We start from the raw sequence: 19,504 nt of genomic DNA on the forward strand, positions 1-19,504 counted from the left end.
TCTGCTGGGAATTTGTGTCAACAAGAATCAAATAGTAGTCTTGGTGCAACACATGATTCAACATCGCATTATTTATGTGTTTTCCTTCTAATTTTGCCATCAACACGGATCAACACAAAGTTTTCAGACCAAACAAAGTACCCAAAATGCATTGTGTGTCGCTTTCTCGGTCAGGGGCGTTCCAGACATGACGTCATATCAGGCATCGTCATCAACTCGAAAACAAGACTTGCTGAATATTCAGCGCCAGTCTTAAAACGTAAAATATAGCTACATATATGCCATGGAGTCTTTGTAAAATACGCTCAGTCGAAGTCATTTGAAGTGATTTTATAATTTATGGACACAACTTGTCCGGAGGCGTCGGTTGTCCTTTAAGGTGCCTCAATACTGACTGGCCATATATGGACCAGAGTTGTAAATTGATTTCTGGCCCACATACGTACTTCACTCCGTAACCGGCTCACATCTGGTTTGCCAGAGTCAAACCATAGCTTCTTTTGCCACTCCTGGGCCATGTTTGGCCCACATGCATTCTGCCAATGCCAGCACAAGGCCAGCCGTGCCACCTTCCTGTCGAATGCAGGCCGGATGTCTTTGCTGTGTGGGTCTTAACTTGATTCGATCAAACGCTTGGGGTTTGGTGAATCGTTCTCTGGGGTTCGACAGAGCCTCTGTCATGGAAGTTAAGACTACCCCACTTAGCATGTCAACTGTTTAGGGCGCTCCCGCTTGGTCATCACTGACTGCACATGATGTAATTACATTGCTTGTGCAACCAGTGCAGCGGGAATTTAAGTTCGCTCAGTAGTCAGTGTGTGATTGTCATGATAGTGCATGGTGTTACTTAAAAAGATTTAATACACGTTACCCGTTTGAGCAATGTGTTGGATCAAAGTTGTTGTTCTTCTCCTGGTTCATGTTCTTCGCTTGTATTGGTCTAAATAGTCAATAAGCAGTAATCGAAATAATGAACAGAAAGATTATTTATTCTTGGAACGGCACAGAGAATGCACTTCACAGGAGAGAGAGACAGAGAGACCAGTGGGGAAGAGAAGCGCACCTGCTCTTCCCCCACATATGTTATTTATACATAGAGCGGGAATGACCTCATTTCAAAACGAGCCAATTGGCTGTGACTTAAGGCGTGGAACATTAGACTGAAAGACTGATATGAAAATGGTTGAGTAACATTACACACTACAAATACGTAAAGTTATATATAACACCAATATATACAACTTAGACTAAACTTAGACACATAAATGAGTGAAGAATAATAAACATTGAATGTTTCAGAATGTGCATATATAAAATAGTCCTATCACAAAGTAACACAGTAGGATGAATATCAAAAACATATCCGGATGATTTTCTTATGCCAAGTTGAGCAACTGTTGTCTTGCATCGCCAAAACAGAAGGAACACTTGCACAATGCTTGATAGCCCCAAAAAGCCAAAGCAGCTCAGCACAACAAGCAGTGGTTGTGGTCATCAGTCATCCTTGCAGCGACATTTCTTATCTTTGAATCCTCTGGGATCATCTGTCCTAAATTAATGACACTTGTCAACAAAAACAAAGAGAGAACATGACAATGTGCCAGGTGTAAAAGTAAAAAAACACCATCTTTAATAAAAACACCATGAAGAGAAACATCTATTTTTGCCAGGAATTAAATAATAGTGGATAAAAAAAGTTATTTAAGGGCAACAAGTGGTTGCTGTCGTCCACAAATGTGTTTTTTTTTTTTTGGGGGGGGGGGGGGCGTACTTGTGTTTACCCCTTATTGTTACGTCTGTCTGTCTGTCTATTTATTTATTTTCGCAGGCACAACTTTTAGATTGTTTTTCCTCTCTTAATTATGTAACAGTCAACATTGTAATCCTCATTTGCATTGCTTTTATGTTGGCAATAGATGGATTGTAAATGTGGGGACACTTGTTGATTAGTTGCAGACTGGGGTCTTATGTAATGCAGAGGCCAATGACTAAAAATACTAATTAGAATGGTTCAGTTCATCTTTGTCTTTGCTTTGCACGCCAGTTAAAACAAAGTTATTGGAAGTGGATTGTCTAAATGGAATGCCTTCAACAGGTACGCGAGTGTCCATAACTCAGTCATGTTAACGGAGTTCCTGAGATCGTGTGTCTAAGCCAGGGATGGGCAAACTACGGCCCGCAGGCCGCATACGGCCCGTTATGCTTTTTAATCCGGCCCGCCGAATTTGCCCAAATTATAGTAAAAACAGTGTCTGAAACTCATGACAAAAAGTTAGCAGACAATAGGCCAGACAACGGAAAAGTTGCCTGCCCCATTTTTCACAACTTGAAACACAATGACACAACTAATCACAATAAAAAACATTGTCTCGAAGTATAAAGTTTTTTAAATCAAGAATGTACCAACTACAAATTGTACCTTGCTTAATTTACGGTAAATGTGCATGGCTGTAGATTTTGCTGCAGTAGTCCATTCTCATTGTGTCGCACAACGCAACGTTTGCATTGCTTCCTACGAGCCACGAAGCCCCTTTCATAAGTCTCACGTACACTTTACAGTCACGGTTTGATATAAATTTACGTTTTGTAGCGTCACACATGTTGTTAGCTTCTTTTGAATCTTTCTTCTGGGCTGAGGTTCTGTGCATCTATTTTGAAAAATGACTTTATAATTTTATAACGCTTGCGAAAGTCCGGAAGAAAGACGCAGGCTTCTGATTGGCTGCCGTGCCGAGTATGCAAATTTCAACTGCAAGTAGCCTATGTCTGTGTGCTCGGCGATCGTACACGTGTATTGTTTGTGCGTGAGGGCAAGGGCGTCAGTGGAGAGTTTGTAGAGCGCACGGTCAGGACAATCCATCCATGATTTGGCGGAATTTTTTTTTTTTTTCAATAATGTTGATTTCTTTAACTTTGCCCCTTCGATGACAACTTCAATGAAAATAAAAACAGACGCGATCTTGATAAATCACAGTGCATATGTTATTTTAATCTCTTTCCATTTCCACCTCCAAGTATCTGCGAAATAGTATGTATATTGATATATTCCTTGAGACAAATTTATTAACTGATCAGGGATATTATTCACATTTGAAATACAGTTAATAAATTGGGTTGTAGTGTTCTTACTGTGCTATGAGGTTTGTACACACTGCATTTAAAGGACAACCGGCACCTTTTTTTTGTTTCCCACTGAAAAACGTTTTATAGCATCGAAAATACCCAAATCAGGCAGGCTGATATTTTTAGTTCAATGAAAAACACCAATAAAGATGACTTCAAAATGAATCCGGAAATGGCCAGTTTCAGAAGGTCCCACCCCCTTGTTCGTGACGTCACGCCAAGACGTCTTGCCTTGCTCGAGAATCAAAACAATGGCTTCAGATTCGGAGAAGATGCTTTCTTGTTACTCATCCAGTTATGAATATGATTCAAATAGTTCTAATGAGGAAAGCATCAATGTTTGCAATTGATTAAAGGTGTCCTCCAATATCAATTCCAGCCGTCAATGACAGCAATGTAGCACCCAGAAAATGCAGAAGATTGCGCCCAAGCTCCGTTGGAAATGGGCTGATTTGTCAGCTGGGAATTTGTGTCAGCAAATATCAAATAGTTGTCTTGGTGCAACACACAGCCATTGCGTTATGTGTTTTTCTTCTAATTTCGCCATCAACATGGATCAACACGAAGTTTTCAGACTAAACAAAGTACCGCAAAATGCATTGTGTGTCGCTTTCTCGGTCAGGGGCGGTCCAAACGTGACGTCACATGGGGATCGTCATCAACTCGAAAACAAGACTTCATGAATATTCAGCGCGAGTCTTAAAACGTAAACTATAGCTATTTGCTGTGTAATCTTTGTAAAATACTCCCAGTCGAAGTCATTTGAAGTGATTTTACAAATTATGGACATAACTTGTTCGGAGGCGTCGGTTGTCCTTTAATTCTTTAGGTTTAGTATTTCCGGCCCAAACACTCCCTCCAAATGCTCGTGGCCCGGCCCCTCTGTCAAATTTTAGAACCCAATGCGGCCCGCGAGTCAAAAAGTTTGCCCACCCCTGGTCTAAGCACACACACGATAGCCACGAGAGGGAGGGACTTAGCCACTGACACAATGCTAGTGTTTGTGCAACGACTGGCTCTCTCAGTTTGCTCTGGCTTGGTTACGGCTGATGCACGCCTGGTTGAAGGGAGGGGAAAGTGGACAGCTTGATCCAGCCTGTCGGATGCACCCGCGGAGGTAACAACCTTCTTCTCCTCACTGTGTTGGAAGAAAATAAAATTGCCGGCTTTCAAACTATGACAAATTAAGTGTCGTGTGGATAGAGGTTTTAGATAGAGGTTGTCTAGGGGTGAGACAGCTCTCTCTGTGTTTTGGCAGGGTAACTTTTCTCTCCGAATGTGTGAATGGAGCCTGGCTGAAAGAAAGGTGCAGAGAAAGAGGCTCAGGGAAAAGAATGTGGCTGGGATTGGGCAATAAAAACTAGATTTAGGAATACATAGAAAAAAAATGATGAGATGTGACAAAGAAATAATGAACAAATATATCTATTCTTTGTTTGGAAATAGTTCACTGTGCCAAAAGAGTAAAGCTATAATGAAGCTTAATGGTGTTATAAATAGAGGTAGAGTAGAGGTAGAGATTAAGTCAGATTAATTAGAGAGATGAGGCATGAGGAAGTCGGGGAGATGGAGGAAAAAAGTGATTACAAAAGAGAGAGAGAAAAACCTATTAAATTTGGCCACATTGCTAACAAAATTCATCCGAAAACATCTTCACCTTGAGGCCGACAGTACATAAACTAGATACAATACACTCCAAGAGCCACATGGAAAGGAAAATACTTTCTGATTAAGGACAACGATTCCTCATTTTGCACCCTTTGCTGTGTGTTAGAAGGCAGTTTAGAGAGTCTCGGCACGCTCTTTTTGACTGCCCTTCCTGTGATATTTTCCATTAGTGTTAGAAACGATTCGATTGGGATTTTGATCTCATGCAATTACATTTTCTGCGTGTGTTTTCCATTCAAGGCAGAAGAGGGGATTTTGTGCCGTGTTGTGAGAGAGAGCAAAAAGGAGAGGGGCTGGCCTCAAAACAGACTCGTCATTGCTGGTTTTGGCCAAAGCAGAAAAAAAGGCTGCCACCAGTGAGGGGAAAAAGAGCAGTCCGCTGGTAACACAGTCAAAGATCTAGTGATCTGCCTTGGTGTTATTGAGTGGGAAAGGCGAAGTGTGAAATGGCCATTTGGAGCTCAGTGCCAAATTGTGGACGCTGAAAGGAAGAAGAGGAGGAAGTAGGTGGAGGACAACGAGGGGAGTTGTGGGCCTTGAGCCCAAACGCAAACAGGATGGCAGAGAACAAAATAAGGTAATCTTTGTTTACTCAAACATTCCATCTGTGTTTTCTTCTTGTAGTCTTGCCGAACCATTCGGGAATAAATTGGTCTCACACAAAAAAAAATCACTGACTAATCTTTTAAATAGGGACCTTCTTTCCTCTTTATTTAATTATTTCTTTTGAGCATTTTGATTCAGTGTTATGATTTGAAGTTAACTATTGAGACATCTCCAGTTCTACGACAGCCTCACAAGTTATTCACACATGTGCGTGGCCTGTGTTGAAAGCTGCGTGTAATGTCTGTTTGCATGCACATGTCCAATGTGCCTATTTGTTGATCCCTTTGCAGTCTCCCTGCTAAGCTGATTAATGGGGGCGTGGCAGGCCTGGTTGGTGTGACATGTGTATTTCCTATCGATCTGGCCAAAACCCGCCTACAGAACCAGCAGGGTGCCCAGGTCTACAAAGGAATGTGAGTATGGCCTCAGAGAAAAAACAAAAATATGAATATGTTTCCTAAGTGCATAAAAGCACTGTATTGAGTTATCAGCTCACCTTAACAAAGATCACATTGTCACACGAATCACAAGAAACTCATAAAAGGGGGACTTGCAAAACTATAAAGTCGCATCCCATGATTTTTCCAGTGCTTGAGGAAGCTCAATGGAAAAATCATGATTCTCATGAAATTCCAAAATAAATTTAGCATGTTTTGGTTTGATGTCATGGAAGTCAGTTATGAGAAATATTTATAGTATTTGTGATTGAATATGATCCAAAATGAAAATGTACTCTGTGAAAAAATGTGAGCCAGAATTCTCAACGGGGTGGGCAACAGCACTGCCTTGTGATGGGTGTGGCTATTCTGTGCTCGGCACCACAAGACCCAGACCGCAGTTTTCCACGGTGACTCAGAAATGGAAAACTACCAGAATACATTTTTCCTTTCAATAAAAGTTGGATTGGGTGCTTGCAACTCTACATTAACCAGCAACGGTTAAACTGGTTTAATTGTCCAAACACAACAATAGATAATTGTGTGTTTACTTTAAGGTGGAGGTCAAGTCAAAAATAAATACATAAATAAATATATAAATAAATAACGCTGAAAACAATTTAGACGGTTCGATGCAACCCTTCTGGTGTAAAAACAGTATTCTTATTCATATTGCATTTGTGGAAATAAATGAAGAAACAAAATCCATCCATATTCATCTATTTCAAGGTGTGGCCATTTTGTCCCTTACCATCATCTGAAAATGACATGACAGCATCCAAGGGTTCAGGTTATGACCAATTACGGCTCACTTCTTTTCTGGGTTTTGTCACGCAAGGTTCCCAAGATGTCTTTAAAAGCCGTTGACAGTCAAGTAACCACTGTAACATCATATCACAATGGCCAGAATACGCAAATGTAGCCCGATTTTCATCTGACAGATGTGTCACAGACAAATGTACTGTCTCATAGCACTTTTTCTGTTTTCTTGACACTTCGTAGTCTGTATAGTGTGATATAGTCAGCAAATGTCTGGATTTATGTATGTCTTGTCTCACAGTGTGACATGTGGGACGATGACCTTCTATCACTTCTTTGGCATTGACCAGTAAGAAGACAGTGCCACCCTACTTTTAATGAGAAACTGAATATAGAGCACTCAGTCACAATGTAATTAAAACGTGACTTGAACAAATGGGCATACAGAAAAGCATACCGATAATTTGAGCTCATCTGTTTGCACATTGCAAAGCTTAACCGATATGGCGTCATGAAACTAATTTGTTATTTCAAGTTATTTTTGGAGAATAGACAGTCTATATCCCCCTCTCACAACCATCCATGAACGGGTCCGTACTCTTGTCTGAGAATAGCAGCAACACACACACACATAATCCCTCCGTAGACAGAACTGCAGCTGCTTGTCTCCTCTCCCATTTTGAATGTTCCCATCACAGGACGGGGACTGATTGGAAACATTAGCTGACATGAATCCACCTTTTTGAAGGGAGGCTTGCTTTAACTGTGACATCATTTGAATTTTACCTTTTCTGCAGGTGGTGGAATTGAATTCACTTAAATGTACTCATTACATTTGTATTGCACGATGTCTGGCGGTCCATCTGACACTTTTAAAAAGAATCTTTCAATGGTTGTTCTCCATGCCCAAACTGGATTATTGGAAATGATAACACAATCAATTTTACTCATTAACAACTGCATCATACTGTATTTATCCTTTTCATCGAAAAGCTATACAGTGGAACCCCGTTTTAAATGACTAACTGGGGCATGTAATCCTTCATTAGCGCTGATTATCCAATACATTTAATGAAAAGAAGTGTATTTTATCATGGGATAAAAAGGCATACAGTCTTTACAAATATTTTTCATTAGAATGATTCATTTACATTTTCGTGCTCTCTAGGATGGAATACCCCTGATTTTAAGGTGTTGTTCCTGGCAAGTTTCATTCGTCATTTTCATTTGTCACATTAATATTATCATCTGCTTGGTACAATTTTGTGCGTGCGTGTGTGTATGTGTATGTATAGAAATAATTGTATATCAGCCAGACACTTTCCAAAGTCACACGATCCAATTCATGTTCTATGGTTACCATCATGCTTTCCTTTTGGTGTAATTATTTTAAATAAAACAAAAAAACAAAAGAATTTCAGAAAGCTTGCAACAAAAAAAAATCCTTTATTCCGTCATAAATTCTCAGTACATGAAGCATTTCTATGGATCAATTCCTGCATATGGATGTTATTGTTTGACTTTTTATTTAAATGTAGGTTGGTCTCTAAATTGTCCTTTGCCATTAAACTTGCACAACGTGATTTCTCTTTTCTCAAATTAGGTGGGACTGTCTGGCCAAGACAATACGCTCAGAAGGCTATTTTGGATGCTACAGAGGTATTATTTGCATTTCCAATTCCTGTGACAAACAAAAATGTAGCTGTGACTTTCTATACTTTGTGGTTTATTGTGACATTGGAATGCATGTAGTAGCAACCCTAGGATGATTTGTTTGTTATTTGATTTTTGTGGCTGAGAAGGAAACTTTTGTCACTCATTAGCTTGTTTGCCTCCACTAGGTGCAGCAGTCAACCTCACTCTTGTCACACCAGAAAAAGCAATCAAACTGGCAGCAAATGATGCCTTCAGACAAAAGCTCTCCAGAAATGGGTATATGTTTAGAACAGCCATTTGAATGTTATGTTATGTTTGTGAACTGTACAAGATTCCTTGTGGCGTGGATATATTTGGAGAATGTTTTCATGATTTAGCAATCACCTCAAATGAAAATAATCAAGATGCAATTGAAACATTACATAGATTGTTGATAATTTCGTACATAACTGTAGACCAGCAGATGTGTGAGAGGGAGGTCTGCGCTGCTGAGGAAGTGGTCACAGCTGATCAATCATGTCAATTTATCGTTGTACTAAGTTCATCCTGTCTACTTGATATCTAATTTTAAGCAGATTCTTTACTTACAGACAGTGTAGGTGTTCAAATAGCTGACATGTTTCGGCGACTACTTCCGCTTACACTGTCTGTAAGTAAAGAATCTGCTTAAAATTACATGTCAATTTATATTAAAGAAAATCTTCCTTGAGAACGTGGCGGACGTGTTGCCCACAAGACACTCTGCATGTTGAAAGCATGTACATGTAGAGAAATGGGCACTCGGAAACTGCTCTATGACCACTGCCCAGCCCGGTGGCCTGATCTAAAAATAAAGACAATGATTCAGACATTTTGATATCTGTTGTTCACATATTTTGAATTAACCATTTCTGACATCCATCACATCTCTAATGTATAAAGTTCAGAATCTGTCTTCCTGTGCCCCTATTAAAATCGTGAAAACTCCACATATGCCCTCGCTGCACCACAACACCCTGTTTGGTGGAAACCGATCAACCAAATTAGCAAACGAGCAATGAGTCTCATGCTGTTACAAAAAATCAAGATATACGGTCATTTGTGCCATGAGGACAGGTGAGCGTTCTACAAAAATTGAATCCCTGGTGGGGATAAAATAAACAGAGTTTTTGGTGGACACAACTTTCTACCCATTGTCAGGCTGCGAGGGTGACAGCGGTTATCCAAGCGGGGATTGGCGCACTCCAGGGAGCTCCTCGGCTGGCGCTATACTGCTCTGGTCTGTTGGAAATGGCTGGTTTGTCCGCTGGGAATTTGTGTAAACTTACACCTTCTTTATGCGTGTTACCGCAATTGGCTGCCACACAACGATTCAACATCGCCTTATTTATGGAGTTTTTCTTCTAATTTCGTGTTTTCAGACGAAACAAAGTACCCAAAATGCACTGTGTGTCGCTTTCTCGGTCAGTGGCGTTCCCTCAGCGACGTCGCTCCGGCATCGTCATCAACTCGAAAACAAGACTTCGTGAATATTCAGCGCAAGTTTTAAAACGTAAAATATTTTTGCGGTGGAATCTTTGTAAAATTCGCTCAGTAGAAGTCATTTGAAGTGATTTTACAAATTATGGACGCAACTTGTCCGGAGGTGTCGGTTGTCCTTTAAATATGAAAAGAAAATCCTCAAACATAAGGATGTCTTAGGTTTTCTTAATGCTTTTGTCCTTTGTCATCAGACACTTGCCTCTATGGGGGGAAGTTCTGGCAGGTTGTGGGGCTGGGACATGTCAGGTGGTGGTCACCACTCCCATGGAAATGCTCAAAATACAACTACAAGATGCAGGAAGGCTGGGTGAGATTTATTGTAATTACAGTAAAGTCTCGTTATATCGATATTCAAGGGAGTCCGAAAAAATATCGATATAACCGGGACTATCGATATATCCGACCCTGTTTGCATGTAATTTTCTCCGTGCGTGCATAGAAATAGTATCGATATAACCGGGACTATCGATATATCCAATATCGATATAACGAGACTTTACTGTATTTTATATTCCCTGCTAACTAATGTAGCCAATGGGGGTCAATTTTTTTTTTCGCAAGCAAAATGTCTTAATGTGATAAGGATATTGGGCTCACCTAAATATGATTTCTTATCAGCTGCACAGAGAAAAGTTCCGACACCAGCTCAGGCTGCTGCTCCTGGTCCTGCTCCATCATTCGTGGCACCACAGCTGCCCCGGCCTAATTCTGCCCTACGGACATCGGCCACTAGCATCACAGTGGAGCTCCTGAGGACCCGAGGCCTTGCTGGTTTATACAGGGGAGCAGGAGCCACCTTAACGAGGTTATACATGCACACACAGGTCATCACAGCAGCACAATAAAATCAACTTGAAATTATGCCCTTCTCAGCATAAAAACAACTACAGTGATACCTCAGTTTACGAACGCTTTAGCTCACAAACTTTTTGCCTCACGAACATTAAATTTGCAAGCATATAGTCTTGGCTAACGAACTAGTTTTCAGCGGACGAACCAAATCACACAGCGCCACGGTGGCTGGCGGACTAGTCCCCCGCCCCCATTTCTTTGAGTACAGAGGTGGTTTGTTATTGAGTGGAGTACTTTTGCTATTACGGGACCGAAAAAGGCCCCACCACAGGCGAGTGTTAAGGCGAAGAGGACACAAAAGAAAATTACGGTCGAGCAGTAGAAGATCATCAAAAAACACGAACAAGGTGTGTGTTTGTGTGACTCAGCTGTCCCAGTATCATTAAGCTAAGTCGACCATTGCTACATCCATTGACAACTACCATCACAAAGGTAAATAAAACGACTTTATTACACTGTACAGTTTATTGCTTTAATTACAATACAATAGCACATTTATTATACATAAAATAAGGTATATTTTGTGTAGTTTTAAGGCTTATTCCGGAGAAAATTATGTTTTGTGGGGACCTGGAAACGGATTATTCTCATTTTAATGGTTTCTTATGGGAAATAAATGTTTGGAAGACGAACGTTTTGCCTTACACACACTTTCTGGGAACCAATTAAGTTCGTAAACTCAGGTATCACTGTACCGTGCCAGTTTGATGTAATCATTTGTTTACTGACATTCTTTTTGATAACAGTTTGTACAAACCAGTGACGTGCGGTGAGGTTCATGGCTGGTGAGGCACTGACGTCATCAATGACGTCACCGCTCGTCTGTACTTAGTATTTGAACGGTAAATTCAGACAGCTTTTCATGATGACAGGTGAGGCACTGCCTCACCTGCCTCCACTGACTGCACGTCACTGGCACAAACAATCCATAAAAAATACATAATCAATTCAAACGAAAGTTTATTTGGCTCAAGTGTGGTGTTTTGACCTCATTGAAACTTAGCCTAGCTCTGGAAATGGGTGCACATCAGGGGATATATCAATTCTTCACTGTTAAGGCTCCACTTGCTTTGGGGCCGTGTGTGTGTGTGTGTGTGTGTGTGTGTGTGTGCGTGCGTGCGTGTGTGTGTGTGTGTGCGCGTGTGTGTGCGTGTGTGTGTGTGTGTGTGTGTGTGTGTGTGTGTGTGTGTGTGTGTGTGTGTGTGTGTGTGTACGCACATTTGAATGAAAAGAAGCCCGCTGCTGTGTGTGGGACTCTGAAAGATACCTCATCCTATTTGACCACCGTTACTTTATATCATCCAGTATTTTATGAGCTTTTGAACAAATAAATGTGAGATGTCCTTGGCACAAAATGTAAAAAGCATGAGTGCCACATAAGTTCATTTTGGAAAGGTATGTTTTTTTTTACCCAACTACATTTGAAGGGAGCTCAAGAATGTATGAATCATTTCTGCTCCCATTCAACACCCTCTTTGGTTTTCTGATTGGGCTACTGTCGATTACATAACTGGACTACAGGACTTTGTTATACAGCATTTCCTGACCCCTCTAATCAACACAAATCAATAGATTCCTCCAGCTATGTCTGCCTGCACAGATGTAACAATGGGAAAGACCACAACTTATTTTCCCCACTTTTATCACACCATCCTTCTCGTTCCTTTGTCAATGCCATGGCCTGTACCTTTATTTTAGCTCTCACGCTTTCCAAAATATATATTTTCAGGGATGTTCCTTTCTCAATGATTTACTTCCCCTTGTTTGCCAACTTGAACGCACTGGGGAGGGAAAAACATGGAAGTCCAGGTGATGTCCAGGCACAAGCTCCTTTCTGGCAGTCCTTTGTGGCAGGATGCGCTGCAGGCTCAGTGGCAGCTGTGGCTGTCACACCGCTGGATGGTGAGTGGGGACATGATGGAGATTGGAAATGATGAGCTATGACAATGGATTTGTGTTTCAACTAAAACTGTCGATTATCTTGATATCACATCAGCATGTCTGGATTTGATATTCCAGAGAGATATTTTTAATTCCAGTCCTCATTGACATTTGTATACATTCACCACTTACTCGGTTCAGCGATACAATCCAATGACACTTTTTATGAAGACAACAAAACCATTCGTATTGAAACACACAGTGAGAGACACCGTTTATTTCAGTTATTATGACAGTGCGAATATTTTTGTGTGTTTTGTTATCATGCATTTTGAGGGAATTTATTTTGATCTGAATGCCTTAAACAACTCAGGACATAGGCTTTTTTTGAAGGCACCCACTTTAACAAAATATTATTCATTCATTCCTTAATTTTCCGATCCACAAATCCTCCAAAGGGCTTTAACTTTGAGAAACACAAAGAGTCAGGAATCACATTGGACTTTGAGGTGTTATTTCAGGATAAAACTGAAATGGACTGTAACCTTTACATGTGAACTTAATTTGACCTTTGAAGGCCTTTCCTTTCATCACTTTGCTGCAGTGAAATGTAAATTTCTCCACTGTGAGACGAATAAAGGCATATCCAATCCAATCCAATCCAAGGCATATTGAACTATTCAATAAACTGATCAGAAAAATTCACAACTCGTGCCTAAGCCACAACTTGCCCAAAATAGAACCAGAAACCCTTTCAGTCCCACAATGGGGAAATGTGCAATACAGTAAAGTCTCGTTATATCGATATTCAAGGGAGTCCGAAAAAATATCGATATAACCGGGACTATCGATATATCCGACCCTGTTTGCATGTAATTTTCTCCGTGCGTGCATAGAAATAGTATCGATATAACCGGGACTATCGATATATCCGATATCGATATAACGAGACTTTACTGTATTATAAATATGGAGTGGAGTTTGTATGTTCTTCGTGGGTTTTCTCTGGGTACTCCGGTTACCTCCCACATTCTGAGAACATGCATGACAGACTGATTGAACACTCCAAATTGTCCCTAGGCGTGAGTATGAGCGTGAATGTTTGTTTGTCTGTGTGCCCTGGGATTGGATGGCAACCACTTCATGGTGTACCACACCTACTGCCGAAAGACAGCTGAGAAAGGCACAAGCACACCCACAACCCTTGTGGGGATAAGCGGATGATAAAAGATATGGATTGAACAGTTGTCATCTGAACTAGCTCCTTGTTTGTAAAAAACAAAAAAACATGACATGACTATTCAAAAGATTGGAGAAGGTCTTACAAAGGCCTCTGGTAAAGGTTTCAGTGCATTTTGGATCCAGTACTACACAGTAATATATCATCTTTGATTTTGTCACCCGTACAGTGATAAAAACTCGACTGCAAACACTCCAAAAAGGTGAAGGGGAGGATACCTACCGAGGAATTGTTGACTGCACACGGTAACTATTTTCTCATCAGATATTGTCTGTAATCTTTTACCAGCTATCATTTGTTGTTTGTATTTCTGTAGGCGAATAATGAGACGAGAAGGACCATCTGCATTCCTGAAGGGTGCAGCGTGCCGTGCACTGGTTATTGCCCCCCTATTCGGCATTGCGCAAGGCGTCTACTTTCTTGGTGTTGGGGAGGCAGTGCTCGCATTGTTGGAATAAACTCAATCGGTAGGGATTGTGTTGCATCTGCGCGTTTCATTTCATCCAGTCAAGCTGCGTCTGGATCCAGCAGCTCACACTCACTCATGTTATCGGAGATTGCAACATGCAAGTGTAAGGGTTTATTTGGTCAAGGAGGGTTCTGTGAACTGTGTCCCATGGTATTTTGAGTTTACATCTGGAGTTATTCCTCAACCCAAAAGAGATATCGTTGTCTGTTTGCTAAGAAAAAATGCTGTATATTGTTCAGGCTGCTAACCATTTGTTTGGTTGCTGATCTTCTAAAATGATCACATTGCATAATCATACAGGTTAAACAAATACATAGAGGGTTCTTTAACTGCTCTGTTATGCATTCTTTGCACTCTATCCATGAGGTCTGAGTTGTAATCTTGGATTCCCTACCTGGTTTGGGAAGTGCTGCCTGTCAGTAGGTCGTTCACGTGTTAATCTGATGGTAATGATTTAATCCCTGTATTAGCGTAAAATATACACACACAGTTTACTTCCGGCCTAAAAACTACACACTCCCACCAATGTACTTTGTTTTTAAACCTTTGCAGCTTCAGGTTTCAAAATAAATCGAGAATAATAGGAAAAAAAAGCTACTTTTGCATAACAATCATAAAAGTGTATGGAAAACTAAATAAAAGCCTTATCATCGTTGGTTAAAAAACACAAACAGTCTTGGAATTGTCTGTGATTTGTGCTGTTGAGGATCTTGGTCATATTTCATGAAAAAATAAAAAACTAAGCAAAAGCTCTCTCTCTCTATATACATATATATATATACATATATATATATACACACATATATATATATATATATATATATATATATATATATATATATATATATATATATATATATACATATATATATACACATATATATATATACACCAGTGACGTGCGGTGAGGTTCATGGCTGGTGAGGCACTGACGTCATCAATGACGTCACCACTCGTCTCTACGTAGTATTTGAACGGTAAATTCAGCGATTTTGAAAAAAATCCTAAAACAGTGAAGTTAAATGGACAAGAACTTTAAAGTACAAATCACTCAATACATCTAACTGTTTAATTTATTTTTTCATTTGATATTTCCATGACAGCTTTCCATGATGGCAGGTGCCTCACCTGCCTCCACTGACTGCACGTCACTGATATACACACACACACACATATATATATATATATATATATATATATATATATATATATATATATATATATATATATATATATATATATATATATATATATAAAAAAATCCGCGTCTCACCCACCATGGGTGGTGTCTGTCCCCCATTTTAGCTCGGGTCCTCTGGCCAGAGGCCAGGAACCTTGAGGGTTCTGCGCAGTATCCGTGCTGTTCCCAGCACTGCGCTTTTCTGGACCGAGATATCCGATGTTGTTCCCGGGATCTGTTGCAACCACTCGTCGAGTTTGGGGGTCACTGCCCCGAGTGCTCCGACCACCACAGGCACGACTGTCACCTTTACCTTCCAGGCTCTCTCCAGCTCCTCTCTGAGCCCTTGGTATTTCTCCATTTTCTCATGTTCCTTCTTTCTGATGTTTCCATCACTCGGGACCGCTGCATCCACGACAACGGCTTTCTTTTCCCCTTTATCTATGACCACGATATCTGGTTGGTTGGCCATTACCATCTTGTCGGTCTGTATCTGGAAGTCCCACAGGATCTTTGTTCGGTCATTCTCCACCACCTTGGGAGGTGTTTCCCATTTTGACCTTGGGGTTTCCAGTCCATACTCCGCACAGATGTTTCGGTAGACTATGCCAGCCACCTGGTTATGGCGCTCCATGTAGGCTTTCCCTGCCAGCATCTTACATCTTACACCCTGTGTAGGATTGTCTCAGGTGCCTCTTTGCACAACCTACACCTTGGGTCTTGTGCGGTGTGGTATATCCCTGCCTCTATGGCTCTGGTGTTCAGGGCCTGCTCTTGGGCAGCCAGGATGAGTGCCTCTGTGCTGTCCTTTAGACCAGCCCTCTCTAGCCACTGATAGGACTTATTGAGATCAGCCACTTCTGCTATGGTTCGGTGGTACATCCCGTGTAGGGGCTTCTCCTCCCATGATTGTCCCTCTTCCATCACCTCATCCTTTGTTCCCCATTGTCTGAGACATTCTCTGAGTACATCATCAGTTGGAGCCTTCTCTTTGATGTATTCATGGAGCTTGGATGTTTCATCCTGGACAGTGGCTCTCACACTCACTAGTCCCCGGCCTCCTTCCTTACGGCTTGTGTACAGTCTCAGGGTGCTGGACTTGGGATGGAACCCTCCGTGCATGGTGAGGAGTTTTCGGGTCTTAACATCCGTGGTCTGAATCTCTTCCTTTGGCCACCTTATTATTCCTGCAGGGTATCTGATCACTGGCAGGGCATAGCTGTTTATTGCCCGGGTCTTAATTGTTCTTGCCATTGAGCTGGCTTCTGAGGACTTGCCTCACTCGCTGGAGGTATTTGGTCGTCGCCGCTTTCCTTTTTGCTAGTTCGAGGTTGCCATTGGCCTGTGGTATACCGAGGTACTTGTAGCTGTTTTCAATGTCTGCTATTGTTCCTTCAGGGAGTGAGACCCCTTCAGTGTGGACAACCTTGCCCCTCTTAGTCACCATCCGACTACATTTCTCCAGCCCGAATGACATTCCGATGTCACTGCTGTAGATCCTGGTTGTGTGGATCAGGGAGTCTATGTCCCTTTCGCTCTTAGCATACAGCTTTATGTCATCCATGTAGAGGAGGTGACTGATCGTAGCTCCATTTCTGAGGCGGTATCCATAGCCTGTCTTGGCGATTATCTGGCTGAGGGGGTTCCGTCCGATGCAGAACAGCAGTGGGGAGAGTGCATCACCTTGATATATGCCACATTTGATGGACACTTGCGTTAGTGGCTTGCCATTGGCTTCAAGTGTGGTTTTCCCACATCCTCATCGAGTTTGCAACAAAGGCTCTCAGGGTCCTGTTGACCTTATACAACTCCAAGCATTCAGTGATCCATGTGTGTGGCATCGAGTCATATGCTTTCTTGTAATCAATCCAGGCTGTGCACAGGTTGGTATGTCGGGACCTGCAGTCTTGAGCGACTGTTCTGTCAACCAGCAGCTGATGTTTGGCACCTCTAGTATCTCTACTAATGCCTTTCTGTGCTTTGCTCATGTGTTGATCCATGTGTCCACTTATCTTAGCCGCAATGATGCCTGACATGAGCTTCCATGTTGTGGAGAGACAGGTTATTGCCCGATAGTTGGAAAGAACTGCACCCTTTGAGGAATCCTTCATGATCAGGATTGTTCGCCCTTCGGTTAGCCATCCTGGGTGAGTCCCATCCATCAGCAACTGGTTCATTTGTGTTGCTAGGCGCTCGTGGAGAGCTGTGAGTTTCTTTAGCCAGTAGGTGTGGACCATGTCCGGGCCTGGTGCCGTCCAGTTTTTCATACCTGAGACTCTTCCTTGTATATCTGCCGCTGTGATGGTAACTGGGTTCTGTTCAGGGAGGTTGCTGTGCTCCTCTTTCAGAGTCACCAGCCATTGTGCACTGCTGTTATGTGCGACCTCCTTCCCCCATATGCCTTTCCAGTATCTTTCACTTTTCAGCCTTGGAGGGTCTGCTCTGCTGTTAGAACCCTGCCACTGAGCGTACACTTTCGCAGGTTGTGTTGCGAACAGCCTGTTTATTCTTCTGGCCTCATTCTCTTTCGTGTACCTCTTTAGGCGACTGGACAAGGCCTGGAGCCTTTGTTTGGTAGTTTAGAGTGCTTCAGGTATGGTTATCTGCATGTACCTCTTGGGTATTGGCCTTTTATTCACACCTCTCTGGATCTCCGTCAATTGACTCACATCTTTCCGAGCCGCCTTGATCTTGGCCTAGAACCGTCTTTTCCATGGTGGGTAATGAATCTCGTGGCTCTCATGGTTGCTCTTGTAGCCGAGCATCTCTAGGATCACTGATGCTGAGGTGTATATCAGCTCATTGGTTTCCGTGATCGTTCCGGTCGGGATCGTTCTCAGTGCTGCATTCACAGTTTCCATGAGACTTTCAGGTGGTACTTCACATAGCCGATGTAATCGGTTTTAGTTGCCCAGTTTTCATTCTTGCCATGATCTTATCTCTCAGGTCAGTTGCTCCCTCGCTCAGCATTTCATTCATTGGGGCTGGCTTCCCAATCTCATCATTCATTGGGGCTTGCCTCCCGATATCTGGTTGAACCTCTTCCTCTGATGTGGCAGCCTGGGGCCCTTCACCTCGGAATTTGTGTTGTACCTCATCAATCTCAAGTTGTGATAGCAATTGCCGTTTGTGGATATTGGAACACTGAGCTACTAGTTGTTTCGTGGTCAACCGTGATTGTGGGTTTCGAAGTAACCATTCAGCCCCCATTCTCCGCATGTAACCCCTCTGACTAGGGTTGCTTGAGTAGTAGCATTCCAACAGAGCCATGTTATCGCATCTCGTCCATCTCCGCTTTGTTCCAGTAGCCCATTTTTCATCAGGGTGCTCTGGTTCCCCAGCACTTGACGCAGACCTTGTTTGGCCGGGCGACGTCTGAGCCGGCATGTCATTCCATTTATTGTCTCTCATCATTTTTTTTATGAGGTAGGCATTAGCGTGAAGGGTCTTGCCCAAGGACCCACACTGGATGATGTTTTTGTGCTCATTTTCTCTGCCACAAGTGTGTGTATATATATATATATATATATATATATATATATATATATATATATATATATATATATATATATATATATATATGTGACGGGTGTCACAACAGTGACTGTCTTCATCTCCACGATGCTGCCGTATTAATGAGACCAGACGCGTGGATGTGTCTTTTTATTTCTGCAACACAGTATGGCAGAAGGGATGGGTGAAGTCGCATGGGTTTCGTTTTGTGATTAACATAAATCTCCTCCAGATTGTTCTCAAATGCAAAACATTTTAGATAACAAAACAGAATTAACAACGTGTGATCGTATAGTGGTTATTTACAGAAAAAGAGAATACAACGCAAGTTCATTGTTATTTACATGATGTCCCTGATCGCATCATACGCAGAGACTCAGCAGAACACGCGGTGCGCTTGTAATGGCTGGCACACAGTTCAACCCGCCACGAACATTCACGGGCAAATGAAACACGACACAAGAAACTAAATATTGTGTGAGAGATTTTAAGCATTTTAAGCACAATGCTATATTTTTTTTTAAATGAGGCTAGTTTTTACACAATTGGTTAAACAATCTAGGTAAGCAATTTCTCTACAACTGCTGAATGAAGACACA

General features: G+C 41.8%; 1 protein-coding gene across 1 annotated transcript; it reads left to right on the forward strand.

The window, feature by feature from the left end:
* Positions 1-4,087: 4,087 nt before the first annotated feature.
* slc25a18 (solute carrier family 25 member 18) lies at positions 4,088-14,879 on the forward strand. Its single transcript, XM_088997076.1, has 10 exons — positions 4,088-4,240; positions 5,032-5,368; positions 5,688-5,810; positions 8,197-8,252; positions 8,435-8,525; positions 9,962-10,077; positions 10,389-10,575; positions 12,352-12,524; positions 13,913-13,988; positions 14,060-14,879. Exons 2-10 carry the CDS (start codon positions 5,349-5,351, stop codon positions 14,199-14,201), a joined length of 984 nt encoding a protein of 327 aa, XP_088853202.1. The 5' UTR covers positions 4,088-4,240; positions 5,032-5,348; the 3' UTR covers positions 14,202-14,879.
* The last annotated feature ends 4,625 nt before the right edge of the window (positions 14,880-19,504 follow it).

The sequence above is a fragment of the Hippocampus bargibanti genome, linkage group LG05 (genome assembly GCF_051943395.1).
Source record: "Hippocampus bargibanti isolate YZ-2025 linkage group LG05, ASM5194339v1, whole genome shotgun sequence".
NCBI lineage: Eukaryota > Metazoa > Chordata > Actinopteri > Syngnathiformes > Syngnathidae > Hippocampus > Hippocampus bargibanti.